The 26,721-nt window shown below is 55.5% G+C and overlaps 8 protein-coding genes across 8 annotated transcripts; 5 read left to right on the top strand and 3 right to left on the bottom strand.

The window, feature by feature from the left end:
- Positions 1-1,861: 1,861 nt before the first annotated feature.
- On the top strand, positions 1,862-2,935 carry CH63R_12903 (CDP-alcohol phosphatidyltransferase; the record flags this gene model as incomplete). The annotated part of the gene is made up of 3 exons (XM_018307877.1): positions 1,862-2,045; positions 2,107-2,483; positions 2,543-2,935. The coding sequence occupies 3 exons, from the start codon at positions 1,862-1,864 to the stop codon at positions 2,933-2,935; spliced, it is 954 nt and encodes a 317-aa protein (XP_018152294.1).
- A 661-nt stretch (positions 2,936-3,596) lies between these two features.
- Positions 3,597-5,804, bottom strand: CH63R_12902 (Multicopper oxidase; the record flags this gene model as incomplete). The annotated part of the gene is made up of 4 exons (XM_018307876.1): positions 3,597-3,834; positions 3,936-4,801; positions 4,897-5,391; positions 5,445-5,804. 4 exons carry the CDS (start codon positions 5,802-5,804, stop codon positions 3,597-3,599), a joined length of 1,959 nt encoding a protein of 652 aa, XP_018152293.1.
- Positions 5,805-7,756: 1,952 nt separating this feature from the next.
- On the top strand, positions 7,757-9,028 carry CH63R_12901 (Iron permease FTR1 family protein; the record flags this gene model as incomplete). The annotated part of the gene is made up of 4 exons (XM_018307875.1): positions 7,757-7,912; positions 7,975-8,417; positions 8,472-8,670; positions 8,723-9,028. The coding sequence occupies 4 exons, from the start codon at positions 7,757-7,759 to the stop codon at positions 9,026-9,028; spliced, it is 1,104 nt and encodes a 367-aa protein (XP_018152292.1).
- Positions 9,029-9,587: 559 nt separating this feature from the next.
- On the bottom strand, positions 9,588-11,054 carry CH63R_12900 (Hydroxyproline-rich glycoprotein-like protein; the record flags this gene model as incomplete). The annotated part of the gene is made up of 2 exons (XM_018307874.1): positions 9,588-10,180; positions 10,232-11,054. The coding sequence occupies 2 exons, from the start codon at positions 11,052-11,054 to the stop codon at positions 9,588-9,590; spliced, it is 1,416 nt and encodes a 471-aa protein (XP_018152291.1).
- Positions 11,055-12,545: 1,491 nt separating this feature from the next.
- On the top strand, positions 12,546-14,051 carry CH63R_12899 (Protein phosphatase 2C; the record flags this gene model as incomplete). The annotated part of the gene is made up of 1 exon (XM_018307873.1): positions 12,546-14,051. The coding sequence occupies one exon, from the start codon at positions 12,546-12,548 to the stop codon at positions 14,049-14,051; it is 1,506 nt and encodes a 501-aa protein (XP_018152290.1).
- Positions 14,052-14,480: 429 nt separating this feature from the next.
- On the bottom strand, positions 14,481-17,035 carry CH63R_12898 (heterokaryon incompatibility protein Het-C; the record flags this gene model as incomplete). Its single annotated transcript, XM_018307872.1, has 5 exons — positions 14,481-15,225; positions 15,290-16,527; positions 16,601-16,761; positions 16,820-16,847; positions 16,919-17,035. The coding sequence occupies 5 exons, from the start codon at positions 17,033-17,035 to the stop codon at positions 14,481-14,483; spliced, it is 2,289 nt and encodes a 762-aa protein (XP_018152289.1).
- A 3,434-nt stretch (positions 17,036-20,469) lies between these two features.
- Positions 20,470-21,766, top strand: CH63R_12897 (Cytochrome b5-like Heme/Steroid binding domain-containing protein; the record flags this gene model as incomplete). The annotated part of the gene is made up of 2 exons (XM_018307871.1): positions 20,470-21,311; positions 21,376-21,766. The coding sequence occupies 2 exons, from the start codon at positions 20,470-20,472 to the stop codon at positions 21,764-21,766; spliced, it is 1,233 nt and encodes a 410-aa protein (XP_018152288.1).
- Positions 21,767-22,876: 1,110 nt separating this feature from the next.
- Positions 22,877-24,751, top strand: CH63R_12896 (CC1-like family splicing factor; the record flags this gene model as incomplete). The annotated part of the gene is made up of 4 exons (XM_018307870.1): positions 22,877-23,541; positions 23,604-23,912; positions 23,968-24,432; positions 24,493-24,751. 4 exons carry the CDS (start codon positions 22,877-22,879, stop codon positions 24,749-24,751), a joined length of 1,698 nt encoding a protein of 565 aa, XP_018152287.1.
- Positions 24,752-26,721: the final 1,970 nt, after the last annotated feature.

Raw genomic sequence — 26,721 nt, 5'->3', positions numbered from 1 at the left:
CACTACCAACGGTCATTCATTCTATAGCCGAGAAGAGAACAAAAACAGAGATGACGGTTTGCAAACCACCTCTGTTTCTTTTACTGGAACATGGAACCAACGACGCACGCCCGTTTTATGGTCGGGGCTGGTCTTTTCTCGAGACGGAGAACGGGCTTCTATGCAAGACTGGGTGAGCGGAATCCTGAGTTACTTGACAGCGTTTGTCATTATTCTTCTCCTGCTTACCTGTCATTCTGCCAAAGGCCAAAGGCGCGCCGGGCAAGCACTATGATCTCATGTGCAGCCTCCGGCCCTCGCAGAATAAAAGATACACATGTTTGCCCGTGCGTAGTTTCGGTGAATTGCACGCGCGGCGTCCGTGTCTGCTGGTGAGTGGTATATTAGAGCAAGCGTTGGTTAGGTCGAATGCGAGGTACCTAAGGCCAAGACTTGCGAAGGCGGGGTGTCGCTTGGGGATTGATCCCCTTATCGCAAGAAGAGAAGGTCCTCGAGATAAGTGATGAGTGGGAGCGGCCATGTTCAGCAGACAAGGAAGGAACTGGTTGCAAGGTTCACGGGCTACCTAGGTATCTAGAGCACACGATCTGTCGTACAGGCAAATCTACAAGACAATGTTTTTTTAGCATTGGCGTGCAGGATCAGCGTATTCGTGTGAGTCTCAGAGAGTCTGTGGTGTTGGCCATGGGCTCGTCTTGTTTTCATGCCGTTGTGCTCTCAGAAAGGTGACGGCGGAGCAGTGAGGCGTTCAGTTCAACTGCAGCCGAATAGCAGTGACTGGTCCCACAATAACGCCTGTCACGAGGTGTAGCATTCGTCAAAGAGGGAGAGATACGTCCTGTTGAGTTGGATGCAGAGATGCAACGCAGCAGTGAAAGGACGAGGTGTCTTATCTCATGCCGGCTTATCAATTGTTCATCCCACCCACTCAGTCCCGGGCCCTGTTTCGTAGGTAGATAGACAGATACCTTAGGTAGATGCCTACAGGAATCGAAGCTGGCAGCAAGGGGCCTAGCGCCACCTAGACCCCCTGTCAAGAATCCACTTAAAGGGCAGTTGGTGTCGACTGAGTGTGCCCACTGCAGATCGGGAGTACGTATGAGGTACGTAAGACTGGCTGGATATCTAATAAGCTGCTGCGGGTGCTACGTAAGGCAGGGCAAGGCACGACTGAGCCAAGCATGGTATATGCCCATCGTGCCGCAGCGCTCACCGTGCCCCTACCTAAACGCAGAAGCAAAGAGAAGGTGTCAAAGTAGCCAGCCCTTGGACACTTGCGGCACGATGCGGATAGCGTCGCCGTAATCAATCGGACTGCCAAACCCCAAGTAATCTAGCACCCTAGGCACTGCGTAGATAGGTATGCTACGTACGGACACAGACAGATAGGTGGTAGGTACCTCGAGGTAGGCAGCTCGGCAAGGTTGGGTAGGTGCTCCAACATTTTTCAACTGGCCACCCCGTCCCGTCCGGTCGATCCCACATCAGCACTGTCATCTTCTCTTTCTGCATCATCTATCTACCTATCGCTGCTGCTCGCGCTCCCCTTCTCGAACATCATTTACTAAATCATCCAACACGTGTCGCCTCTCCTTCAGCCCATCTACTATTCCTTGCGCCAGGCACCTCCCTTTTACGACAACCCACCTGCTATTAGTTGGCAATCTTGTTCTTCTTTGCATCCCTTGCTTTCGGAAGCGAATCCTGTCACTAGGAGCCACTTATCGATCATCCGTGCAACCTCCACTGCAACACCGGCTGCCTCGGTCGCCTCGTTCACGCTCTTAAAAGCTCTTCACGCCCCATACTTCGACCCGTCAGCACTTCTCATCTGTCGAGCTTCGCCCTAGAAACATCCATCATGTCGGTACGACAAACTAGGCGCCAGGCCGCCCAGGCCGCTGCTGGCGAATCGCCCAAGGTCGCAAACGAGGAACCCGTCCAACAGGCTGTGATGAACGGAAATGAGAACGAGGTTGCTGCGACGGGAGCCTCGGAAGACGTCCCCAAGGAGAACATCTTCCTGTTCTTGCCCAATCTCATCGGTATGGCTGTCTGCCGAGCGGACCGATATCCAACTTATCGCTGACTAGCATGTCGTAACAGGCTACTTCCGCATCGTCCTCGCGATCGCCTCTCTTTACTACATGCCCCTCCATCCGCGAACCTGCTCTTTGCTGTACAGCGTATCCTGCCTTTTGGATGCCCTCGACGGATACGCTGCGCGCGCTTTTGAGCAGTCGACTCGTTTCGGCGCCGTGCTGGACATGGTGACAGACAGGTGCACGACCTCGTGCTTGCTGGTTTTCTTGTCCTGCGCCTTCCCCCGCTGGACCATTGTTTTCCAAATGCTGCTCTCGCTCGACTTCTCCAGCCACTACATTCACATGTACACCACGCTTTCCATGGCGGGGTCCGACAGCAGCCACAAGAACGTCGACGAGAGCCGCAACAGGTACCTGTACTTGTACTACACCAACAAGGTTCGCTATGCCGTAGATTGTCCCCTCGCATCATGTTTGCTGACAGATTTCTCTCCCAGACCGTTCTCTTCGTCTTCTGCGCTCTCAACGAGCTCTTCTTCATCGCCCTTTACATGCTGAGCTTCTCGTCACCGCGTTTTTCGCCGGCCCTGCTCAGCTCCGTGTCCAACTCGGAAGCCATGCAGATCCAGGCAGGTGCGCAGGTCAATACGTCTCTGCTTAGCCACATCTTTCCGAATCCATACAGTGCCGCAGCTCTCGAGCTTGCCCGCGCAAACAAGATGGACTCGACTTTGCCGTGGGTTCTTGCTTCCATCAGCTTCCCTGTCATGTTCATGAAGCAGGTTATCAACGTCATGCAGCTCGTGAACGCGAGCCAGTGGCTGGCCGAGGGTGACGTTGCTGCTAGACGGGCCAAGGGCCTGCCCAAGAAGAAGACAAAGAACACGTAAACGTGCTACATAATGGTGCTATATGCTGGCGCACTGCTGACCGTGGCATGCCACGTCCATCATTGAGCCATTGCCTTCGACAGGACGGGGTATGCGACGCAATAATGCGACCTAGGGAGCCAGATGACCTGGCAACAGCGCCGAGCTATTGAGCGAAGGGGGCGTGCGGTTGTTGGCATGCAATATGCTAAGGAGCCCGGCCAAGGAAGAGAATCCATTGTACGACATGGTGCAATATAACCGCCATTGTGGAAGTGTGAAAGATGACGAGACTGGAAGGGCAGACTTTTCATGCTCGGAACATAATGATGCCAGTTGTTGCGGGAAACACGCCCGGCTCGGAAAGCCGGAGACAATGAAGTGGGGAGGAAACAATCGGCCCAGTGTCATATTCAGGAGTCAGGAGTTTATCCGTCTTTTAGTCACTCGATTTCTTCTACATATTAGACTAATCGACGCTTCATATATCCAACACGTCGGCCAACTGGCACAGAAAACATTCAGAACTGGTCGAGAATAATCACGCTGCGGGCGCATTTGACACCCCTCTGGAAATTTCCAAAACGCATCAGGCAAGCTTACATGAGCCGAAGTAGGTCACTGAGATTGTATTGTTCTCGCCGCCTCCTATGCTTTCCTAGCGGCTGGCCAACGATGACGATTAAGCTTGACCGACACCCGACCCGCCGGACACGGACTCGACCATGGGCGGCTCTTTGTGCCGAGCACCACCGGTGTGCCCCTCCGCCACCGCGACGGTGCCCGATGTCTGGTCCGCATATCCAACTGCAGAAGGACCTTCCTCTACCTTAGCCAGGCCGTACCATCCCACAACCAGAACGCCGAGAATGCCCGTCAGGCAGCTGAAGACAAGGGCTACAATTCCTCGTGCGGTGAACCTAGTATAGCAAGCGCTTGTTAGTGTACGCCGTTCGGGAAAGGGGGGCAAAGACGGTGTTGAGAAGCAGCTTCGGACAGTGTCTTCAACGGGACAACATACCCATCTGGAAGACGCGCCGGCGGAGTGTTCTGCCCGCTCAGGTCCAGGAAGTTCTTGGTGTTTCCTGCCGCGTTGCCGGCAGTCGGGACGTTGGCTGCCGCACAGACGTCCAGGTGGTTCTGGGGGATTGACAGGGTCCTTTGGAGGTCCAGGGGCGCTTCGACGAAGGTCGCGATCAGGCCCGATGTTACGTGCCACTCAATGTGACAGTGGAAGAGCCAGACGCCTAACGTTGAAGATGAGGTCAGATCAAGACCGAACGTGGGGGGGGGGGGGAGGGACTCACCGGGGTTGTTCGCCCGGAAGCGCAGAACGATGTTCCCGTTGGGCCACACAACGAGCGTGTCGCGCCGCATGGGCACTGCGGGGAAGTCGACCTCGGTGAGGTTGGCGTCCGCAAAGGTGCCACCCTCCTCGGGAGCGCGGTAGAGCGCCTGGAAGTCGTGGCCGTGCAGGTGAAAGGGGTGGCGGCCCGGATCGAGGTTGTTGACGACGACCTGGACGATGTCACCGCGGTCGAGGACAAAGCTGTGCGTGTAGGCGCCGTAGATCTCGGGGCTCACGGCGGCGGCGTCGCCGGCGGAGAGTGCCGTGTAGAGGGTCGGGACCTTGGGCGCTTTGTAGGTGATGTTGTTGAAGAAGGCGTAGTTGCCGCCGTCGCCAAGGTTTTCCATAATGACGTCCAGCTCGATGGTCTTTGAGGGCGCCGGAAGGCGGGCTTGCCTGTCCTGGGGCACGAGGGTCATGTCGTCGAAGGGGGTGAAGGTGTCGAGCGTCGCCGGCGGGTCGAGGGGCTTGGAGGGGTCGTAGACGAGCCAGCCCGTGACGTTGTAGTTGAGGCCCGCGGGGAGCTTGTCGAACAGGGACTGTTCTGGTCAGCCAAGGATTGGGTAGAAGAGCAAGCACGAGCGAGGGAAGACTGGCTTAGGGGGTTGTGGGGGGGAGGTGAGCTTTGACTTACAGTGTCCATGCTGCCGACAATGGCAAAGTTGGACGCGGTGTCGTTCCGGGTGGTGACGAGGAAGCTGTACCGCTGAGCAGCCGAGATGTAAATCATGGTCGCCTCGGCCGGCTCCGTGTAGATTCCATCGACCTCGACTATGGAGATGTTGTGGCCTTCGATCCAGACGTACTGGCCGGCGAAGGCGGCCATGTTGACCATGCGGAAGAGATACGTCTTGCCGGGCTGAACGGCCACGGTGAGGTTCTGCGTGTCGTTCATCAGGGCGGCTTGCGGGACAGGCTCGGCACCGGTGGGGTTGCCCTTGCCCATGAAGGCCGGGATGAGGTCGGCCATCTGGTCGTGGTACCAGTCGGACAGGGACACGACGATCTCTTGGTCATATCGGTCCTTGAAGGGGGAGTCTGGGTCATGGACGATGAGGGGTCCCCTGAGACCGTCTGGGTACTGGCTTTGGGTGTGGGAGTGGTACCAGTACGTGCCTGGCTGGTTGATCTACGCAACGTCAGACAAGACACACGTTGCGCTTCTTGGGCGATGCCACTCACGGTGAAGTTGTAGGTGAAGGACGAGCCCGGCGGAATGGCGCACTGGCTGACCTGGGCCGGCCCGTCCATGTGCGTTGAGCCGTTCATGTAGAGGCCGTGGAAGTGAAGAGACGTCGACTGGTTGCCCAGGTTGTTGCGGACGTTGACGAGGACGGTGTCCCCAACGTTGGCATCGATGCGAGGAACCGGCCATTGCCCATTGATGCCGATTGTTGGGCGGTTGAAGGCCCCATCTGGGTTGGCCGTTACCCAGCCGATGTCGAAGTCGTGCGAGACCAAGGCGGCGCAGGCCGTCCTCGCGAGAGCTGAGACGAGAGCCAAGAGGGCTGTTCTTTTGCCTGTCATCGTTGTGCGGTCCATGATGGATGGATTTGGGAAGATGGCCAGGAGGAGGGTCTCCGCGTGTGACGCGGCAGCGTTTTTGTGTATCTTTGTCAGGTATATCGTCCCACAGGACGAAGAAATGCCTGGCGAGGACGAAAATCCGAGAGAAACGAAACTACCCAGGCATAATTGGGTGCACTCGATCAAACGGGCAACTTCTGGCGAGAGAGTAGGGCCATGCTTCGCCGCGCTGGCCGGGGTGACCTTCTCCCCGTCCGCACCCCCCTCGCCTTCACCTAAGACATCTTATCAATCTGATCTCATGGCCCCGACACATCTGGATGGATCGACTTGCTGGTGTTAGTCGGCCTTATCAGGTGCTGCCCCTAGCTCACGCTTGGTCAGACGTGGCTTGACGCCTTCTTCTCTCTCTCGCGCGCGCGCTGGTGTTTGTCCTCTGACGGTTTCCTTTTTCTTTCTATTTTCTTTTTTCCTTTGCGAGTCTAGTGGTGATCCGGCAACCCGACTCATCGGCTGGCCGGATTCTCGGCATCGGTAATGGCATGAAGAGGGAGAGGGGGGCAGGGTGCTTCTGCTTCTGCGTTGGAGATCGGCTAACTGGGGACCCCCCTACACCCAAGAAAAAGCTTGTCTCTCCACGCTAATGTAGCTCGGGTCTCGCCTAGCCATCTTCAAATGTCCCAAAGGTCAAGGGTGAGGGTGAGAGAGGGGGGCAAAAGATGAGCTGTTCGGTAGGTAGTCGGACGGCAGGGGAAAAGTTGAAGCATGGACGTGACCTGACTTTACAAGACCTGACTTGACTCTTGGCCCCTATGAATTGCCAGCTTCCCTTGCTCAACAAGCTGTCACTGAAGACTCGAGACGAACGGCCCACGGATCGAGCTGTGAATGTAGAGACGAAGTTGGGATCGCAGTGTCCCGATTTCATCGCTGTCCGAGGGTTGTTGGCATGCCTCAGAGATAGCGGACGAAAACCAAGGGAGCGTGAAGGTTGCTTCCAAATCCCTCATCCCACCGCGAAGAGAACGTGTGGCCAGCGGCGATCGCAGCAGCATCGATGGAGCTCCGCCATCGTCGAAGCGAACGAAGCCAGTGGTAGGTAATTAATGTTTGTTACGAGTAATGTTGCCGAAGCTGAACAAAGTGGTTTGAGGCGAATGGGCCCATGTGAATACGCAAGTCTACCGTACCGTGTGTGCCTTGGTGGAATCTGCGCGGTGGCTTTGTCTATCTATCGTCAGCCAGTCGAGCTACACCACCAACACTGCCCTACATGGCGCCAACTGGCGGTGCTTTGAAGATCGTCCGTTGCTGATCCCTCTCCTCCTCTCTTGACCCGCGCTAAGCAAGTCCAGCCAGTTTAGTGTAAGTCGGATGCCGCGCTTCCCGCTTCCCAGACAGACAGACTAACCCAGCACAAAGCGAACCAAAACAGCCGGCCCGTACTGGAATTGATTGTAAAAAAGCTTGTCGTGAGCAGATGGCCCGGTCGAATGCAACCATGAGACTCGGGCCAATGGCCGCCCTCATTGGCCACCGCGCCTCGAGCTGGCACCGCCTCCGTCCCATGTCCCTCCCCCCTCGCCTCGTCTTGCTTTCCCAACTGCTGCTCCTGTGGCATCGTCTACGAAGCGTGTCCCCAATTCAGCCAAGGTCTTCGCCGCCGGATCTTGGTGCCAGACACGGCCTGCTGATTATCGAGATATGCTTACCCTCTCTTATTTGTCCTGTTCCGCTGGCGTTCCACCATCGGGCCCCCCTCGCCTCCGTGCCAACACACCGGGACCCTGACACGCCGATTATCTGATTTGATTTATCAGATCAGGCTGTTCTCGCTGCTCTTGTGGTTTCTGTCAATCAAAACCTTGACCACCTTCCTTGTTCCTTTCCCCTTCCCCCTCCCCCCTCTGATATTGAACCGTTTCACGCATCCTCTTGCACTTGCCCCCCCCTCCAAACGCTCCGCAATGGCTGTCGACGTTTTCTCCGTGCCCGTGTTTCTAGTCGTCTTCAGAGAGTCGCTGGAGACCGTCATCATCGTCTCGGTTCTGCTCGCGTTCCTCAAACAGACACTCGACGGGCCCAACAGAGATCTGGCCGTGTACAAATCCTTGCGTAGACAGGTGACGAGTTTCCCTTCCCCCATCTTCCCCACGAGGCTTACCCGCTCATGTTCTTGCCGCAGGTTTGGCTCGGCACGGGAATCGGGTTCCTAATATGCCTGATCGCCGCGGCTGCCGTCATCGGCGTCTTCTACAAGCTCGGCCGTAACAGCTGGGAGTCACACGAGCTGTATTACGAAGGCGCCTTCTCCCTCGTTGCCGCCATCATCATCACCATCATGGGTGCTGCCCTCCTGCGCATCGGCAAGATGCAGGAGAAGTGGCGCGTTAAGCTCGCAAAGGCCATGGAGACTCCCGTCAAGACCGGCGTCGGCCGGGGATGGCTAAAGCACTTCGCCGAGAAGTATGCCATGTTCATCCTCCCTTTCATCACTGTTCTTCGGGAAGGTATCGAGGCTATCGTCTTCGTCGCCGGCGTCTCCTTCTCCGCCCCGGCGAGCGCCGTGCCGCTTCCGGCGGTTGTTGGCTTGCTTGTCGGTGCTTTCGTCGGTTATCTCCTGTACAAGTGAGTTTCCAGCGTCCGGTAATGGGCAATTGTGCCGTGTTGATTTTCGTAAAGGGGCGGCTCTACCGCCAAGCTGCAAGTCTTCCTTGTCGTCTCGACGTGTCTCCTGTATCTCGTGGCGGCCGGCCTCTTCTCCAGAGCAGTTTGGGATTTCGAACAGCAAGAGTGGAACAATGTTGTCGGCGGCGACGCTGCAGAGCTCGGGAATGGCCCGGGCTCGTATGACATTGACAAAAGCGTCTGGCATGTCAACGTAAGTCTCATGGCTTGATGAGCATTGCGTATCTGTACTAAACTTCTGCAAGTGTTGCAGCCCGGATCTGAACGGCGGCGGCGGTTGGGGCATCTTCAATGCCGTCTTCGGCTGGACGAATTCCGCGACGTACGGCTCCGTCATCGCCTACAACGTCTACTGGATCTTCGTCATCGCATGCTTCTTCCTCATGAGATTCCGCGAGAACACAGGCCGCTGGCCGCTGACGAAACCCAAAGCTTTCCCAGAGGGCGACAGACGCGTTTCTGATGACCACAGCGGGAGCGAGGAACAAACTGGAACGTCTGAAAAAGACAAGGGCGCAGCTGCCACGAAGACTTTCACCACTTCTTCTTGATTGGCTCGGTGGCGCCCTCCCCATCTTGCCCTCAGACGTCGGTAGGTCCCTCGGCTCGTGTGTATATAGCGACAACCTCGGCAGAGGGCGAAGCTTCTTTTCCGATTTGCTTGTATTTTAGGATGCGAGCGAGTCAAACGGTCCATCCCGATGAAGGGTTCACTCTGGGCCTGAATTTGTGGTTTTTGAACGAGACCACTGTACAAGAGCGGCAATAACAACAAGCATCGTTGTATTGTCCCAAGGCCCACTTTCATCTTTTACAAAGAAAGCCAGGCAGATCGTGTATGCATACGAGTTCTCTTGTGGCTCTGAAGGTAGACAACATGATCGCAATGTCTAGTAGTGCAAGCTATGATTATATGTAAATTTGAGCAGTTCACCGCAAGAAGCTGTCGTTGAAGTAATGTCGGGGTCTCAATGTTCGAGTGTTTGTGCGGCACAAAAGAGCTTCCGTAACAGTTTCCTCGAGACTTCTAAAATCTTGTGCCGCCAGTATGGCAACAACGGTAGAAAAATAAGATCCTAGGTCATCTTGGTGTTGCAAGTATTCTTCCTGTCAATATTCGGGGGTCCAGTCCCACTTGTCAGCAGTAAATAGCCTCCGCGCCATCTTATCAGCATACAGGTTTCCCTCATATCGAAGACGTTGGTCGCTGGCTAAGCCTCGAGTGAACTCGAATTTCTTCTCTTCTCTGTTCGAATCCGCGCCCTCTTTGTCGTCAGACGACCAGGAGGCTGACACCCGGCCATTCTTCCAGTCGACCTGGGATATCGAGAGGACGGTCGACGACAGCATGGACCTGATGTATTCCACTATCGGCTCGAGACGTGTCCGAATACCGCAGTTGGTGTGGTGTTTGTCGATCTGGTAGCCCGGAGCTTGCTTCAACATGGACAGTATCTCCTCAATGTCGATGACTGATGAGTCTGGGATATTGTCATACGAGCTGGGCCCGAAGTCGACGATGCCTATCAGCTCTTTACCCGCGAAGAACTTGATCATCTGGCCCAGCTGGAACGAGTCGCAAGCGGAGCTTGAGTCGTATCCGAGTTTGCATTGCCTATCGCGAGAGGAATACAGGGAGAGGAAGTGGCGATGAACCGAGGCTATGGTATTCAGGACACACTCTCGACGGTACTGCAACTCTCCTGGATGAGGTCAGCATGCCGTCCAAGTTGGGAGAGGTCTCAGTCACTCACGCTCCAAGCCGTCCGGCAGGTGCCACCACAGCTCCGTACGTGAGAACTCGTCCACAGACAAGGAACTCCAGCGGACAGAGCCGCGGAGAATCAGCTCTCGCGTGTAGGTGTGGAGCCTGGGCGGCTGCTCCAACAGCCAGGCGACGAGGATCTTCTGTCTCAGCAGGTTCTCGACGTCTACGGATTTCTTTTGCGTGCTTGCTCGTGCAAGTTTGGCATTCGTCATGGGCCATTTGAACTTGAGCTCGATACTAATATACCTTGAGACCACGGACCGACAATCGAAGCGGTCCGCCAAAATGGCCAGGGTAGTCACATGGAGCATATTGACAGTCGTCGATTGTATCTGCTTCCCGTGCATGATCCTCATCAAGTCCTCGAAAACCTTCTCCCGGCCGACGGACCTGGTAGCCTCGTCATCGTCAACGATGGTGATCCAGGGCAAGTCCCTAGCATCCACCTCGGCCAGCTTGAGCTTCTCAGCAGCCAGACGGGCGAGCGTCTCTTCGACGTTGCTCGCCTCGGAGAACTGTTTATTGCCAAGGAGGTTCTCAAAGTACCGGGAATGCCTCTTCAAGACGGAAAGCTTAACGCGATAGGCGACTTTGATGCTCGGGTTCAGGTTGGGTTGGGGAATGCGCGGGGCGCCGATTTTCTTGCTGGCCGCGTGCCAAGTCTTTCGAGCGGCGGCGACGGTCTCCCTGGAAGTCTCGAATGTGACGTCCAGGACGATGTCTCCATCGTCGCATATGACAACAGTGGAAGGGGACTTGCCCGAGGACTTGTCCGATGTGTCATCCCGAACTGGCGCCGAGTCTTCCATCGTAAGACGACGCCGCAAGGGTCGGGATGCTATGCCGCAACTCAAGGAATGTCACGTAAGGTGAGAAGGACAGATTGGCCATCGCGCGGCTTCAAGGGCAAACCAATAGCGAGATTTTCTCAACCTCGAAAGTCGTCACCGTTGTGTAAGTGAATGCCCACTTGTCCTTCGCCTCTCAGATGTCGCAGTGCGTGCATCTGCCTGCCCGACTCCACGGTACCCGTTTATTACGCCGGCGAGGTTCAAAACCCGAATCCAGACAAGCGGGGGATGGACCGATTAGATAAGAGAGTCCCGAAGCGGCGAAGCCGTCGGAGGATAGCAGGTATCGAATTCACTCCCCCCTGCACGGGTCGGTCACAATGTACCTAACGGATACAGAGTACAAGGCCACGCCTTGCTCAAATCTAAGGAAGACCTGCGGGGTTGGCAGCAGTTGGGGTGGTAATTCCATTCCCCCTTTGGTACTCTGTACAGAGTACCTACCTTCGGTAGGTACCAGCATACCGACCTGCACTACGACACACAACCTACCTAGGTACTCCGGTGACCATCGCCTTTCTCTCCTGTCCTTCCTTTCCAGGTCCGGCTCATTACGTCGCTGGGTCCATCCATGATCCTACCGAGACCGAACCGTGTGCCTTGGCCGAACTCAATCATCCAATTCCACTGTGTCGAGCGAGACCAAACAATTGACCCGAAGCAAACACCACCTTTGCACAGCGCCGCCTGCGATCTGTCTGTCTGTTCTCCACGTCTTCACCTCGGCGCGACGATACTTGACAGTGCACTGCTGCAGCTTCACGCCAATGCCTCGACGTCGCCGACGCGACAGCTGACGACTCTCCCCCTCCTTTAGCGTCCCTGACGAAGCCCCCGCGAGACTACACCTTTGATCCATCACAGGCCGCCGCCCCAACTTGACGAGCTGAAGCCCATGGCTTCTGCCAGCAGGAAGGCTGTCCTATCTGAGCCGTTGCAGCGCCGGTGACGCTCCCGACGTCTCTGTCCGAACTTCGCCCTTTCCCCGAAACAATGCCAGCTTTCATACGCTGTCCGACGCGGCAAATAGCGCAACATTATGGAACTATTCGGGCCTTCACAGCTCCAACTGGCCGGTCGGTTCGTTCGCGCTTGATCACAGGCCCCCGAAAACTTGGCGACAAGCCTTCGTCTTCCACGGTACCGATACCAGCATCGAAGCGTAATTACACCTCCCAGAGTGCTGTTGTTCGACGGCCTGCGGCCCGATTGCCAAGGTCGCCCGAGAGTCGACGACAAAGCTCACCTCGATGTTTACCGGAAGATTTCAAATCACTGAGCCTTGGAAACCATCGGTTTTTCCACAATTACTTTGTCACTCACCTTCCATCGTCCTCGTTGCACCCGGATTCTCGCATGTCAGCTGGACCTGGGCACAAGCTGCCCCGCGATGCCTCGACCCCCCACACACAGACGCCGGGATCTTCGCCAGCTGCAGCAGCTCTCAACATGCCCAGCCGAGACCTCACCGTTGTCCGAATCCCGCTCAAGAGGGCCAAGCATCATTTCGGGGTTGCTTCGTCGAGGGGCCAACGCTCTTACAACGAGGATACCAACCAGGCCGGCACCATCAGCATGCCAGCGTTTGCCAAGCGGGCTCCTATTAGTCTTCAGAGAAGGCCGATTCAGAAGCCTAACGAGGCAACGTCCGCTGACAGCGCACTCGGTGACCCTCAAGTCTTTTACTTTGGCATTTTTGATGGCCACGGTGGGACCCAATGCGCCGAGTTCCTGCGAGATGAACTGCATGGTTACATCGAGCAGGCGTCCGCAGACTTTGGACTTCAGAGCAGCTTGAAGACAAACCGACAAGAGACGGGCCGCAAGGACGAGGACCCCGAGAGATCCGAAGAGCTCTTCATGAAAACTGAAGAGGAGGTCAGGGACGAGATTCGAGTTCCCGAGCAAGATAAGCATGGCGTCTTGAAGAACCCCGAGAGGAAGGAGCCCTTGGTGGGAGTCGATCCAGTCTCTGCCAAGGTAGACGATATCCCCAAGGCCGTCAAGCTGGAACAAGAACTGGTAGAGGAGTATCGGCAGACCGTTGGCGGGTACTTCAGGCGTTTCAACCCCCAGTACTTCAAACTCTTGGACGACAAAAAGGAGAACGACAGTGACGAAACCCCGGTGACGGTGGAGTCGGTTCTCATGTACGCCTTTCTTAGGGCAGATCTAGACTTCATATCTGCTCAGGCTCGCAAGCCCGACCCTGACGACCCGCAAGCGAGCGACCGCCCTGTAAACCACGACGAAATCCTCGGGGTGCCGCATAAACCGCCATCCGGGCACGGTATTGGGGGTCTCTCGCGCTTCAAAGGCGGCTCGACGGCATCTATAGTCCTCATCTCGACGCCCACGCCCGCACCCTTCTGGCACCCCAATGCGCAATCCACCTTGATAGTTGCGCATGTTGGTGACACACGCATTCTTCTCTGCCAGACAACCACCGGCCTTGCACAGCCCCTGACGTCAGATCATCATCCTACCACGCCCACCGAAAGTCGTCGCCTTCGTCGGTACGCGCCGGCGGGATCCATGGTCTCGGCAGACAGCTTCGGCGAGGACCGAATCGCCGGGCTCGCCAACAGCCGCGCATTCGGTGACATGCGCAGCAAGCGGATCGGTGTGTCGGCCGAGCCGGAAATCACCCGCGTCGAGGTCGGCCCGGCCGAGTACTCGTTCCTGGTCCTTATGAGCGACGGCATCTCGGGCACGCTCAGCGACCAGGAGATTGTCGATGTAATCAAGGAGGCCAGGACGCCCGAGGAGGGCGCTAAGAATGTGGTCAACTACGCCACCGAGGTCTCGCACGACGGTGACAATGCCACGTGTCTTGTCGTCAGACTCGGTGGATGGGAGCGCCGGTCTGAGGGCGGAGTCGGCAGCCTCGGGACCAAGGAGATTCGCGACAAGAGGAGGACGGAGGCGCTGGATCCCCGGCGAGGCAAGCAGTGACCCCGCAGCTGTAACATATCCGTCTTCGGGTTTTGGGGAGGGCGTTGTTGCCATAAAACAAGTAAAATCATCTCCTTTCCAGGAATTGGAGACTTCAACGCAGGAAGCGAAGGGGAAGAGGGGGAAGAGTTGGTCCACGTAAGCACTGGCGGGAAAGGGGTATCACCCAAGAGTTACAACAGAAACAACACGTGTCATACGAGAGGAAACCATCAAATCAGATATAATTATGCAGTTCATGTCTTGTGTGCTTGTACGCACCGACCCGGGGAATCGTTCTAGTCTCGTGAGCCCAAATGGATTCGTACAAACCTTCCACACCGACCCAACCCATTTTCATGTTGCCCCGAGGACTCCAGCCCGTACGTAAACCTCACCTAAGCCGTCAACCGATATCGCTGTTCGTTCCAAAGTTTTTTCCTTGCTTGTTCAGTAGCGGTGCTGGCCTGGGTACTGGCTCCAGCCACCCTGCTGATGATGAGGAGCGGGCGGTTGCTGGTGGTGAGGCGGGTATTGGGGCTGCGGCGGTCCACCGTATCCGGGGCCGCCGTATCCGGGCCCGGGACCGTAACCGGGACCGCCGTATCCTTGTGGGGGCTGAGGATGGCCCCATTGACCCGCGGGCGGGGCAGGTGGCTGTTGGCCGTAGCCTTGTGGTTCGGGCTGGCTGTAGTAGCTCGAGGCGTGGCCCTGGGATTGCGAGGCCGAGTAGTGGTGGCTGCTTCCGCCCTGGCTTTCGTGATATCCGTAGTCCGGTCGCGATGGAGGAAGAGGAGAGCTCGACAGAGGCTTCCTGTCATCGCCCTCCATAGAGTTCAGGTCTCGCGTGCGGATCTGGTTCCAGAGCGAACCCTGAACCTTGCCATGGCCCAGCTCCCCGAAACCGTCAAAGGCTCCGTGGGAGTGTGTGTGACCGGGGCCACCAACACTCTTCGTGCTGTTACCACCACTGAGAATGTGGTTTTTACCAGTCTTGACCGACTCGGACGAGAGAAGATGAGACAGCTCATGCTTATGGGAACTCTCATTCACCCACTTGCGAACCGTCTCGAACATGTCTCTCTGTATTTGTATTCTGTCGTCGCGGGCTGCCGGGTGGTGGAAAGCCCGGAGGACGTCATCAACGACCTCGTCGACGGGCACTCCAGGGTTTTCCCATGCGTAAAGAATACGCCTGCGAACATTGTCAGTTTGATCCTCGAGAATATTTATTTGCCCCGCATCGCTGTTGGACTTACGGGACGACATATTGCAAGATCGTCGCAGCAACCCTGCCCGCGCACGAGTTGAGAATGTTGGTGAAGTGATCCTTAGACAGCATGGAGTGGGTCGGGTCATCACAACTGGGGTTCTTCCAGGGCTCCAGCTGAGAGTTGGAGCTGGCATCAATGACGGTTGAGGAACCATCCTTGAGGACCTTGGAAACCTGGGTGATGATAGGTCTGACGAACGGCGCCAACAGTCCCAGAATGAATGCAGTCAGTGTCTCACTGATGTGATCCAAGAGCTTCTCCAAGCCAGGAATCTTGGAGATGAGGTTGCTGATGGACTTGACAATCTTATCTCGGAACTGCAGGATCGGGTAGATCTTACGGGCAGTCTCGACAGGGTCGAAGTTGGTACTCATGCCGGGTACCTGGTTTGCGCTGTCGCGGCTGAGATCGCCGCCTGAACGGGTGTTTTGCTGCTCCTGTGCAGCCGATCTGGACTGTAGATCGCGGGCCTGACCTGCCAGATCTCCACCAATGCCCGGGAGCTGGCTGACAAGTGAGATAAAGTCATTCGGCTTCGACGAGCCGAGCCCCAGAAAGCCACGGGACCCAGTGCCGCCACCAGTGAGGTTTGCGGTCATGCCTTCGGCGTTCTGAAGCGCGACGTTCATTTCATCCACCTCGGACTGAGTGAAGTGGTCCGTGGCTTCGCCGAGAACGGAGTGCAGGAAATCCACAGCACCAAAGGTTCCGGTGACGAGAGGGAAAACACGGCGGCCATTCAGGTTAATTTCTGTGGCAGCACCGCAGTGGGGGTAGACGTCGTGGTAGCCCAGCTCCCGCAGAGCAAGCTCACAGTAGTTGCTGTGAGCGCTGAAGTCCTCCATGCAGTGGAGAGCCTGTCCGAGACAACGCAATGCCTCGCAAAGGTCTGCCTCCTTTCCGGAGCCACGCGAACCGCTCGTGTAGACCCGACCGAAGTGAATGCTGCGGGCGAAGCTGAAGCGCAAGTAGCCAGCGCTGGTCGCCCAGCCACCAGATTCGTTGGCGATGTAGTTCTTCATGCCAGTGCGTGGATCGATCCGAGTTTCGATGGGGTCGACGGGACCGCGCAGGCGAGGGTCAAACTTGCGCGCGTCCATGCCGTCGGCGTAGCCCAGGGGGTTGTCGATGTGCTCTTCGGGACGGTAGACGCCGAGGCGCTCCTCGGTTACCTCGAACTCTTCCGTCGCATAGCCGAAGGCCATGAAAGAAAGAACCCAAACCTATAGGATAAGGTAAAACACGGGTCAGAACAAGCGCGGCGCATCGACGTTTATCCTGGGGAAGGATACGGACCAGAATTCTGATGGTGGGGGCGTTCACTCCCTTCAAGCTGCCTACATCGACGGCCTGAGAGTAGTCGCGAAGCCAGTTTCCAAAGTAGACACGCGACACCAACATGGAAGTCCATTTCTTGCCGTGCAAGAAGGCAATGGTCTTGAGCATATCCTCGATATCTGTGCGCAGACATATCAGTCAGCCGTGAGCGTAAGCAGGGAATAGCGGAACGCGCACCTCCATGACGCCAGTTGTGACCCTCGACCTGTCGATCGCAATGCGTTAGTATGCGAAGCCCAGAGAAAATAGATGGTTTCCCTCGGGATGCCAAGTTACCTGAGCAATGGAGGGGATGTTGCCAGCGCCAAAGGCGGCGGCGCGACCTGGTAAGAGCACCAGCAGCAGACAAAGAGCAAGGAAGATGGAACCTCTCCCGAGACCGGATGAGGCCATGGTTCAAAGCCACGGGAGGCTCGGAATCAAACCCAGGAATCGGCAAATCTGGGTGTGAAGTTCAGTCGCGTTGTTGCGTCGGATGTTCGGGGAGCAATGGAGGGGTCGCGCAAAGTAGTTTGGTCCACGAGGTCAGGAATCAGCCAGCCTTGGAGGGGCAAGGTTGTGAGAGTGAGATCAGGTTCCCGGATATGAGTGGGAAGGTTCAAGTTTGGCAGTATGAGGTCAGGTAAACGCACGATAAGGTAGGAGGCAGGTGAGAGGGAGAGGGGAGGGAGAAAGAGCGTGAGAGTTGGAATGGAGGAGTTAGATCACTTAGAAGCTTGCGCAAACATACGAATTACGCAGGTAATAGTGCAGTCCCGTTCAGCATGTATGGGCGCCATTTACGCAGCACTTGGACGGCAAAGACGTGCCGGGCAAAGACTTTGAAGGCTTGGGTCGCCAACCTGGAGGCTCAGGAGGGTATTTTTGGATAGGATGCATGGCGCATGCAGGGCGAAGCCACTATCAAGAGGTACTGACTGGCTGCCCCGCCACATGTTGGGGTCACTGCTGACGACATCTCCGGTCCCCATCTCATGCCCTACTGGCCTCTGCGAAGGAGGGGAAAAATCTTTGGGAGAGCTGCCGTGGCTGCAAGCAGACGCTTCTCTTCTATTGGCTTGCGTCACATCTATGCCATACCAGCCTGCGCTCGCTGTGGTTGCGCTGCAATGAGTTGTGCTATGGCAGACCATCCCCAGTGGAAGTGGGATGGAAGCAGGGCGATTGCCGGGAGTTGCCCGGCAAGGTCACGTTGGGGGGCGGCCCAAAAGCTCGAGCATTGATTGCGCCCAGAAAACCCCCTCCCATCATTCAACTACGCGTGCGTATCTTACTTTTGATTGATTTAAAGCAAGCTGGCTCAAACGAACATGGCAGGATATCTGTCTGAGTTTCTCAAGCTTTCTTCGTCGAGATACTATTTGGAGAAAAAGGAGGTACAGAGTACTTCACGCCGTCAGATACGTACGTGCTGTATCCATGCCTAGGTAGGAAGGTTTGGCACGCAATATACCTTCATTGGCATCTGGCGCCTCGCCTCTCTGTGCGCTGAGCTCAGCGCAACGGCGCTGCGAAAGCAACCCCCAAAGCAACCCCCCTCCCCTCCCCAAACGCTGAACACTCAAAAATGCCCCTCCATCTGAAAGCACCCGGGCTTCCCATTAAGCGCGATGCTAGACAGGGAGGGTCCCGGCTAGCAGGGCAGGTCCACGGAAGCAGACCCCCGCTATTGGCCACAGCGATCAGATCAAGTACACGGTACCTGGCCCAGACATTGCGTCCCTGGCGGACTCCAAGCTTGTCCCCAGTACCATCGTCAGCCCGACATGATGATGACACATGTTGGGCACCATAGAGCTGGTCTAGCCATCGTGTTCGTTCCCTCGTCCGCTTCCCTTCGATTCTTCCCAATGTTGAGCGCGACTTAACTTTGAGGTTGACCGTTGACAGCTACCTAGACACATTTGAGTGCGGGGAGGATTGATACTGTGATGGACCTAAATTGGTAGGGAGGGACCCCTGCGACGCTGTCTTTTCCATGTGCCGTGGTCTAACTACTGTCAGCAGGTTCAAGCTTCAACGCCTCGTCAGCCACGATGTAAAGCCACGGTTTTCGGCCAGCATCGTCGCGTCATGTGTCGAGGCGGGTTGCGCGTCGACTGGCAACTGATTTCTGTCGAAGTACGGAGTACGTACTCACAAGCAGTTTCGTTCTGGCTCATGCATCGCCATGCGCGCAAAGACTCATCCCCATGAACTAACTCAACCTCAGACTCTCGACCCCAACAATGCTCACTGCCACAGACCGCCGCCGCTGCCAACAGGCGCCACCTCGCCGCCATCTTGGTCTTGGGTCAATGGGAGTTCACGGCCCATTTACCTGCCGCATGTGCTAAGACACGAGAGTCCATTCCCGATCTTATCTACAGTGCTGATCTGCCCCTCGTTTCCAAGTCTCGAGAATGCCACACTTCACACGGCTCGCCGGTCATCCATCATCTAACTGATGCTCAGTACCTATCTACTACACAAGAACGACTACATGTCTCCGCGAGAAGTAACCCGTCAAACACCAGCACCATGTTGAAAGGGGGAGCCCTCTGCACAGACCTGGCAGCCGGGACGATCTGTGTTGCCTTGGGTTTGCCTGACATGTCGCCCCCGGGGCCTGGGATGTTTTGGCTCGGTGATTGTCGCGGGCTTTCCGCCCGTGTGGTGGGTGTTGATGTAGCGTCGCCATCCCCGTTACCCATTTCCCTCCCGTCTCAAACTGCCATGCAATTTTTTTTTCCTTCCCATTTTCGCCCGGTGGATTTGCCGGACTCTGCCCAATGCCCATGACCGCTTCCAGATTTTCCCCATGACTCTCTTAATGTGGTTGCTTGTCGACTCGAGTTCACGTTTTACAGGTGCCTACTTCGTGACAATGACACCGCCACCCATGACAGCCTGCGAATCGTAAGTGCGACACTTCTTCCCACCGCTTCCGCGCTCGCGCTCGCTAGCCAAACATGAACCATTTCTCCCATGTCCCCGTTCCGTTCCTACTTGTATAGATTATACGCATAGAGTGCAGAGCATGTCAAGAGGTCTCCCACCCCTCCCCTCCCATCTTGTCTCCCGCTGCGCACCCTTCCCGCCCATCAATGCCCGTTCTGGTACGTGTTCGCCTGGTTGCTGAGCTGAGGCAGGTGCAATCTCGGGGTTTGTATCCGTCCAAAATAGACCACACAGTGTCGACAGTGTAAACCCTGGAAACAACGGATGAGGGTGGTCGACTGGTGGAACCACAAATCGGCTGTCCAAGCTTCCGCCAGGTCCCATTCTGTGCCAAAGTAACGCCACTGCGCTGTAATTTTTTCTGTCCTGGAGAGATTAAACTAGTCGCGTACGGGTATGGCCTATGGCAGGAAAGAGCTCCCCCTTGGCCTCCTCCCAACTCCTTCCCGCCCCATCCCCAAATCAAACACCCCCCTAATTAATTCCTCGACCCGTCCGTCTCCGTCTCTCTCACCACCCTCCACTGTTCCACCGAGCCTCAGTCACATAGCCCCGGCCTCGCCTCCAAGTTTCTCTCCCGGCCCTCCCGGCTTTTGGCTACTTTTCCCTCACTCACAGATAGACCGCCTGCTTTTGCCTACCTTACCTTATCTTTAATACTTCTTCCTCCGCGTCGCCTCCTCGCATCGACGCCTTTCTCTCTTTTATGATAGGGCCTGCCACTCCGACTACCACCTACCAGTCCGCTCCCTTTGTTGTTATTCAACTTCCATCTTGTCCACCTGGGACTTGGTCGCCCAATACTCAAAGCGACCCTACGCGCTGACACAGCCCGTCCGATTTCGATTATCTACAGCTGCAGACAAACCCCCAACATTCAACACAACATGCCGTCGCGAACTCTCCCTACCTTCACTCGCGCCGAGGTCGAGGCTCACAACACCAAGAAATCATGTTATGTCACCATTGGCGCCAACGTTTACGACGTGACCGACTTCGCCCAAGATCACCCTGGTGGCGACGACCTGGTGTTTGAGTATGCGGGCAAGGACGTTGAGGCAATCCTGCGCGATCCTACCTCTCACCCCCACTCAGAGGCGGCGTACGAGGTCCTCGACGACTCCTTGGTCGGTTTCGTTATCAACCAGAAGGCCGTCAACGGATCAGGCAACGGGTCGGTCCACAAGGTTAACGGAACATCGAATGGCAAAGCGAACGGCCACGCGAACGGGGACGCCAACGTCAACGGCAACGGCGCGGCCGAGACTGAAAACGAGGGTGTCAAGATGAACGAGCACGGCGAGCTCTGGGACGGCGAGCGTTGGGTTCACCCCCGGACCGGTATGGCCAGTGAGGATGACTTGAGCAAGGAAACCGATTACACCACCGACTACAAGAAACACAAGTTTCTCGATTTGAGCCGTCCTCTTTTCCCCCAGATGTGGTATGGCGGCTTCAGCAAGGAGTTTTATCTCGACCAAGTTCACCGCCCTAGGCACTACAAGGGTGGCGAGTCCGCGCCTCTGTTCGGCAACTTCCTCGAGCCTCTGTCCAAGACGCCCTGGTGGGTTGTTCCACTTGCATGGCTCCCGCCTGTGGCATACCACCTCTACCTTGCCCGAGATGGCATGGAAAGCACCACTCAGGAATTCCTGTACTTCGGGCTTGGTCTTTTCCTCTGGACTCTGATCGAGTACATTCTCCACCGTTTTCTGTTCCATCTCGATCAGTACGTTATCCCGCGCTTTCCTTCATGTCGCATGTGAAAGCCGCTAAACTAACAATATCTTTAGATGGCTCCCTGACAACCGAGTGGGCATCACCGCGCACTTCCTCCTCCACGGCATCCACCACTACCTTCCCATGGATAAGTACCGCCTGGTCATGCCCCCGACGTTGTTCGTCGTTCTTGCCACCCCATTCTACAAGCTTGCCCACTGGGTATTCTCGTACAGCTGGCACGCCGCTACGGCCGTATTCTGCGGAGGCATCTTCGGCTACATCTGCTACGACCTGACGCACTATTTCCTCCACCACCAGAACCTGCCCCTCTGGTACAAGGAACTCAAGAAGTACCACCTTCAACACCACTTTCTCGACTACGAGCTCGGTTTCGGCGTCACCAGCCGGTTCTGGGACAGTGTCTTTGGCACGGAACTGCCTCCCATCGTGAAGGCCAACTAATTTCCTCCCACTCGGGCCACGCCGATACAACTACACCATACACATAGTCATGATGACGACTTCTGGGGCCTATTTACTAATGCCTGATGGAGCAGTGTCTGCTCTTCTTCCTGATCACTCTGCCCCCCCCCCCCTCTGTATATACGCTTTTAGGGCTACTTTAACGCTGTAATGTGTTCGTTTCATGGGCGTTCTTAGGAGACGGCTCAAGATGGGTCTGACGTATCACAGCGCCCCAGCCAGCCATGACACGACTGGGAAGAGCCACCATAGTCTCATGGTAGGCTGTTTTAGTACAGAGTATTTTGAATGATACCACACACCGATGTTATGCCATAAAAGCAACCGGGCTGCACGTTCATCCCCCTTTTACCCGTGACCGTTGCAGATGATGAGTTGGACGTGTCCATGGTGGGGATCATAGCTTAGCCACAGATCTTGTAGATGGCTAGGGAACGAATGGAGTAACTTTACCAACGCCATGGGCGCATCCGAACGGCAAACTGTTGTAGCACACCCTGTTCACGGGCGGTCGTAGAGGGGGTCTGGTCGGGCCTCTGGTCGGTATTGGGATATTGCAATGCTGTATCCGTACCTTGTAGTCTTTTACCCCTTCCTTCAGACAGCCATCTCTGAGTCACGTGGGCAGTTGAACTGATGCTGTATTAGGTACCTACGTAGGTAGCAGCAGGTGTTGCCCACACCTGCTGCGGAAAGTGCGATGCAACCGTGATGTGCCTGGGACTTGCCCATCTGAGTCAGCTCCACAGTTGCTTTGCATTAGGTAAGGCACGTTCTTTTCGGCGGTCGCGGCCACCTTCCACTTTCTAGGTTTCCATTTCTTAGCTAGGTTGGTACATCGGTACCTCCTTAGCGCTTGTGCTGTCCCTAGCCCGCTGACCCAAGATTTCGTCCGTCTGCCGCTGCATTGGCCGATTCTGAGACCACGCCAGCCTCTCTCCCCATCCCAAATATCTCTTGCACTTACTTCTCCCTTCACTCACGCCACGACAAAATCTGCTTCGCAAGTCAGATAGAGAGCAGCACGCCGTAGCGCAGACGGACTAATCGACTGCACCATACCCATCAAGTTCGACGCGAAAGTAGAAGATGTCGGGCCTAGACGTAGAGGCGTTGCTTGACGCCACCGCGAAAAGCTCAACCGAGACCAAGACACACGATGTCGACGAACGTCCTAATGGCGACCGCCCCGAGCGCAAGGAGCGTGATCGCGGCCGCGATGGGAGCCGTGACAGAGACTACGAGCGGCGCCGCCGAGACCGCGAGCGCCGCGACCGGAGCACGACACGAAGCCGTCGCGGAACCCCGGACGACGTCAAGGCATCCACCCCTCGGAGCGACGCTGGCAGCCACAAGAGTAGGCGGAGAAGCAGAAGCCGCGATGATGACCGCCGTCACTCACGTCGTCACAGAGGAGATGGTGATTACTACAGAGGCGGACGAGCCCGCTCCCGCTCTCGCTCGCCCCACCGCTCTTACCGCTCATCCCGCGATGACTATCGCGAACGCCGCGACCGCTCCGATCGCTACTCTGGGGACCATCGCCGGGCAAAGGATGATGATCGTCCCGAGACTTCTTCCAAGCGTGAGGCTACACCACAACTTACTGAAGATGAACGGGATCGCCGCACTGTTTTTGTCCAGCAGCTCGCCGCCCGTCTTCGCACACGCGACCTGAAGGCGTTTTTCGAAAAGGTTGGCCCTGTCACCGAGGCCCAGATTGTCAAGGATCGCATCAGCCAAAGATCCAAGGGGTATGTACCAATCATGTACAGAACGAGGGCCGTTGCAGGATCGAGCACTAACCATTTCCCAGAGTCGGTTACGTTGAATTCAAGAACGAGGACTCTGTCACCCAAGCGCTTCAACTTACCGGGCAGAAATTGTTAGGTATCCCTATCATTGTTCAGATGACGGAGGCCGAAAAGAACCGACAGGTTCGCACCACCGAAACCACAAGCGCCCACCCCAACTCGATCCCCTTCCACCGGCTTTATGTTGGCAACATTCACTTCAATGTCACCGAGCAGGATTTGCAGGCCGTCTTTGAACCCTTCGGCGAGCTTGAGTTCGTCCAGCTCCAGAAAGATGACAATGGACGCAGCCGAGGCTATGGCTTCGTGCAGTATGTGTTCCCCTCTCGCTCCCGACTTTCGGAGAGCCTCGCTAACCGATTTCAGATATCGCGAAGCCAGCCAAGCCAGGGAGGCCCTTGAGAAGATGAACGGATTTGATCTTGCCGGTCGCCCGATTCGCGTTGGCCTCGGAAACGATAAGTTTACCCCTGAGAGCACTGCCAACATATTGCAGAGATTTCCTGGTCAAAACCCACAGTTCCAGGGCTCTGCATTCTCTGGCGCGGGCGGTCGCGGCCCCCAGACGTCGGCATTCGACCGTGCCGGTGGACGAGACAGCGAGAAGTCTGGCGGCGCTAGTGCACTCGACGACACCGACGTCGCAGGCGTCAACTTTAACAACTACAGCCGTGATGCCCTGATGAGAAAGCTTGCCAGGACTGATGATGCTTCCAACGGAGTAGATGAGCGACAGGTGCTGAAGCCCAAGACCGAGACCAAGCCACTTCCCGTCAACGTCAATATGGCCAGCCGATGCGTTGTCCTGCACAACATGTTCGACCCAGAAGAGTAAGCCAGCCCCCTTTTTCCCGTTCATTCGTGTCTTGAACGGTGCTGACCTCGTCACAGGGAAGAAGGCGACGAATGGGTCAAGGAATTGGAGGACGACGTACGGCAAGAAGCCGAAACCAAGTACGGCCGCGTCGTCCACATCTCGGTCGACCCGAACTCTAAGGGCGATATTTACCTCAAGTTCGACAAGGTCCAGGGCGGCGAGAACGCCATCAGAGGTCTCAATGGCCGCTACTTCGGAGGCAGGATGATCGACGCGTCGCCTGTTGTAGATGCCGTCTACAGCAGTTTGTTCTCTCGCACACGAGCGATCTGAAAGCTAATACATGGCCTCGAGAAGCATCGTCTAGGATCCCCATAGTAGGTATTAACCAGATTCATCAAGCATAGTCTTCGCTGACACAGGTAGCAAGCCGATGTCCTCCGTTTCCATTCCGTTCTTTTAGGCGGAGGCTGCGACACGAAGGCCCGTGTTCTTTATTCTTGGTTGCCAGTTGTCTAGCCGAGTCCTTGTCGCGACGGAGAACAAAGGTCTACCCCAACAACACTGGAGAGCGAATCCACTCCACACTGATTATCTGCAGAAACTTTTTTTTGATCGCACATGCCAATCATTTCTGGCTGATACTTTGTACCTTAGGTTGTTTCCTTTTAACGCCCCCCTCCTTTTACATGCGGAGCGCGTATGAAAGGTTGCCAAAAATGGTGTCTGGGTAAGGAACAAGGAAACTGTAGTTCATGAAAGCTAGCCTACTTAGGTATTAAAACTGTTCTTAGTATACGTTGTGCCACTAGTGAGCTAGCTGGCTTTGCCTGTCAACCTGCCTGGCATTCTGTTTATTTTGTTATTATTATACCCACTTTGTTCTCCTTGACACTTTCTGGTTCCTGTTTACAAGGGCTGCTGGTTTTTATTCAGCTGGCCAGATAAAGGCCTCCTCAGCTTTTGACACTAGTGTGTGCCACTTCTGCCATGGTGCTGTACTTGTATGGTGCTCTAAGCTCCTAATGCCTATTTGTCTATCCTTGTCTATCTCCTTATCCCCTACCTTCTCTGTTCAACTCTAAACAAACATGCTATTTCCTTGCTGCCTACATTGTTTTCTTTTCTGTAAAACAACTGTCTGTAGTCCGTCACATCCCCTTGTTACTTCAGAGCATGTATTAAATATGTTTACACAACCTTATGCCAACGGATCACAGCAAGAGAGTCTCCTGTCTTCTATACCCATGTGCCTAGATATCTAGTGATACGTACCTCGTAGGTTATATAAAGCAGCTCCCAAGCCGATGTCCATCCAGGCATGTAGTCATGGAAACCCCTGGGGCATATACTGCCTCTTGATACTGGCTGCCTCCCATCAAACACCACCGAGGGGGGGGCGTTACAGATCAATTGCCCAATGGTGGCCAGGCACAGGATATTGTGAAGTCATTGGAACTGTTACCACCAACATTATCTAAGCCCTGAGGTTCTCCTCTCATCAGGGCCACGCATCTTTACGCAGCACGTTCAAACAAGCTTGCTCAGGTCTCGGCAGTCTGTGCTGACATCTTTCCAGGAGATCTTGAATAGTATCCTTCTGTGTTTACACTTTGCTTGCTTCTTCGACCCTCGGGAGGAAGAGAGTTTGGCCGAGCCAGGCCAGCCTCCACAGATCGTTATCTGCCAGTAGCTGAGCAAGCTCATCTTGCCCTGCCTTGGTAACCATTGTTCCTGTAACACTCCCTCGCAGATAGTGTACTTATAACCAATTACTCTCTTTGTTCACTTGTCCCCCCATCATGTTTGGGTATAGATGTTGAGGGTTTGATTGCCCTTGAACAATAACACATACAAACGGTTTATCTTAGGACTGATCCTGACATTGTCAGCAGTATCTGCTTGTTAGGTCTTATAAACATCACTTAAGGGCTATCATCTATAATGACCCAGATATAGACATCCTCAACGAATCTTTACTTCAACCAATGGCTATCCAATACTATACTGGGAAGACTACTTAGGATTGCACTACAATAACACAAGTGCGTTACGAGGACACCATTAGTACCCGCCTTGGTCTGGTTAAGGCGAGTACCATCAGACCACCGTTCTTCCACCTTTACATCGAGAGGCTCTTCACGAGCTGGTAACTCCCCTTGACCCTTGTGGGCTCCCGCCTTTTCCAGGAGTGGAACAGGAGAACTCTTTACCCTTCTTTCTTGTTCCAACCTGCCACCATACTCTGCTTCCTCTCCCCCCCTTTCCTCATCCTCTTCTGATCACTAAAACCCTTCTTCCCC

This window comes from Colletotrichum higginsianum, chromosome 9, assembly GCF_001672515.1.
Source record: "Colletotrichum higginsianum IMI 349063 chromosome 9, whole genome shotgun sequence".
NCBI classification, from domain to species: Eukaryota; Fungi; Ascomycota; class Sordariomycetes; order Glomerellales; family Glomerellaceae; genus Colletotrichum; species Colletotrichum higginsianum.
The sequence above is the reverse complement of the archived record's forward strand: the minus strand, read 5'-3'. Positions and strand labels throughout refer to the sequence as shown.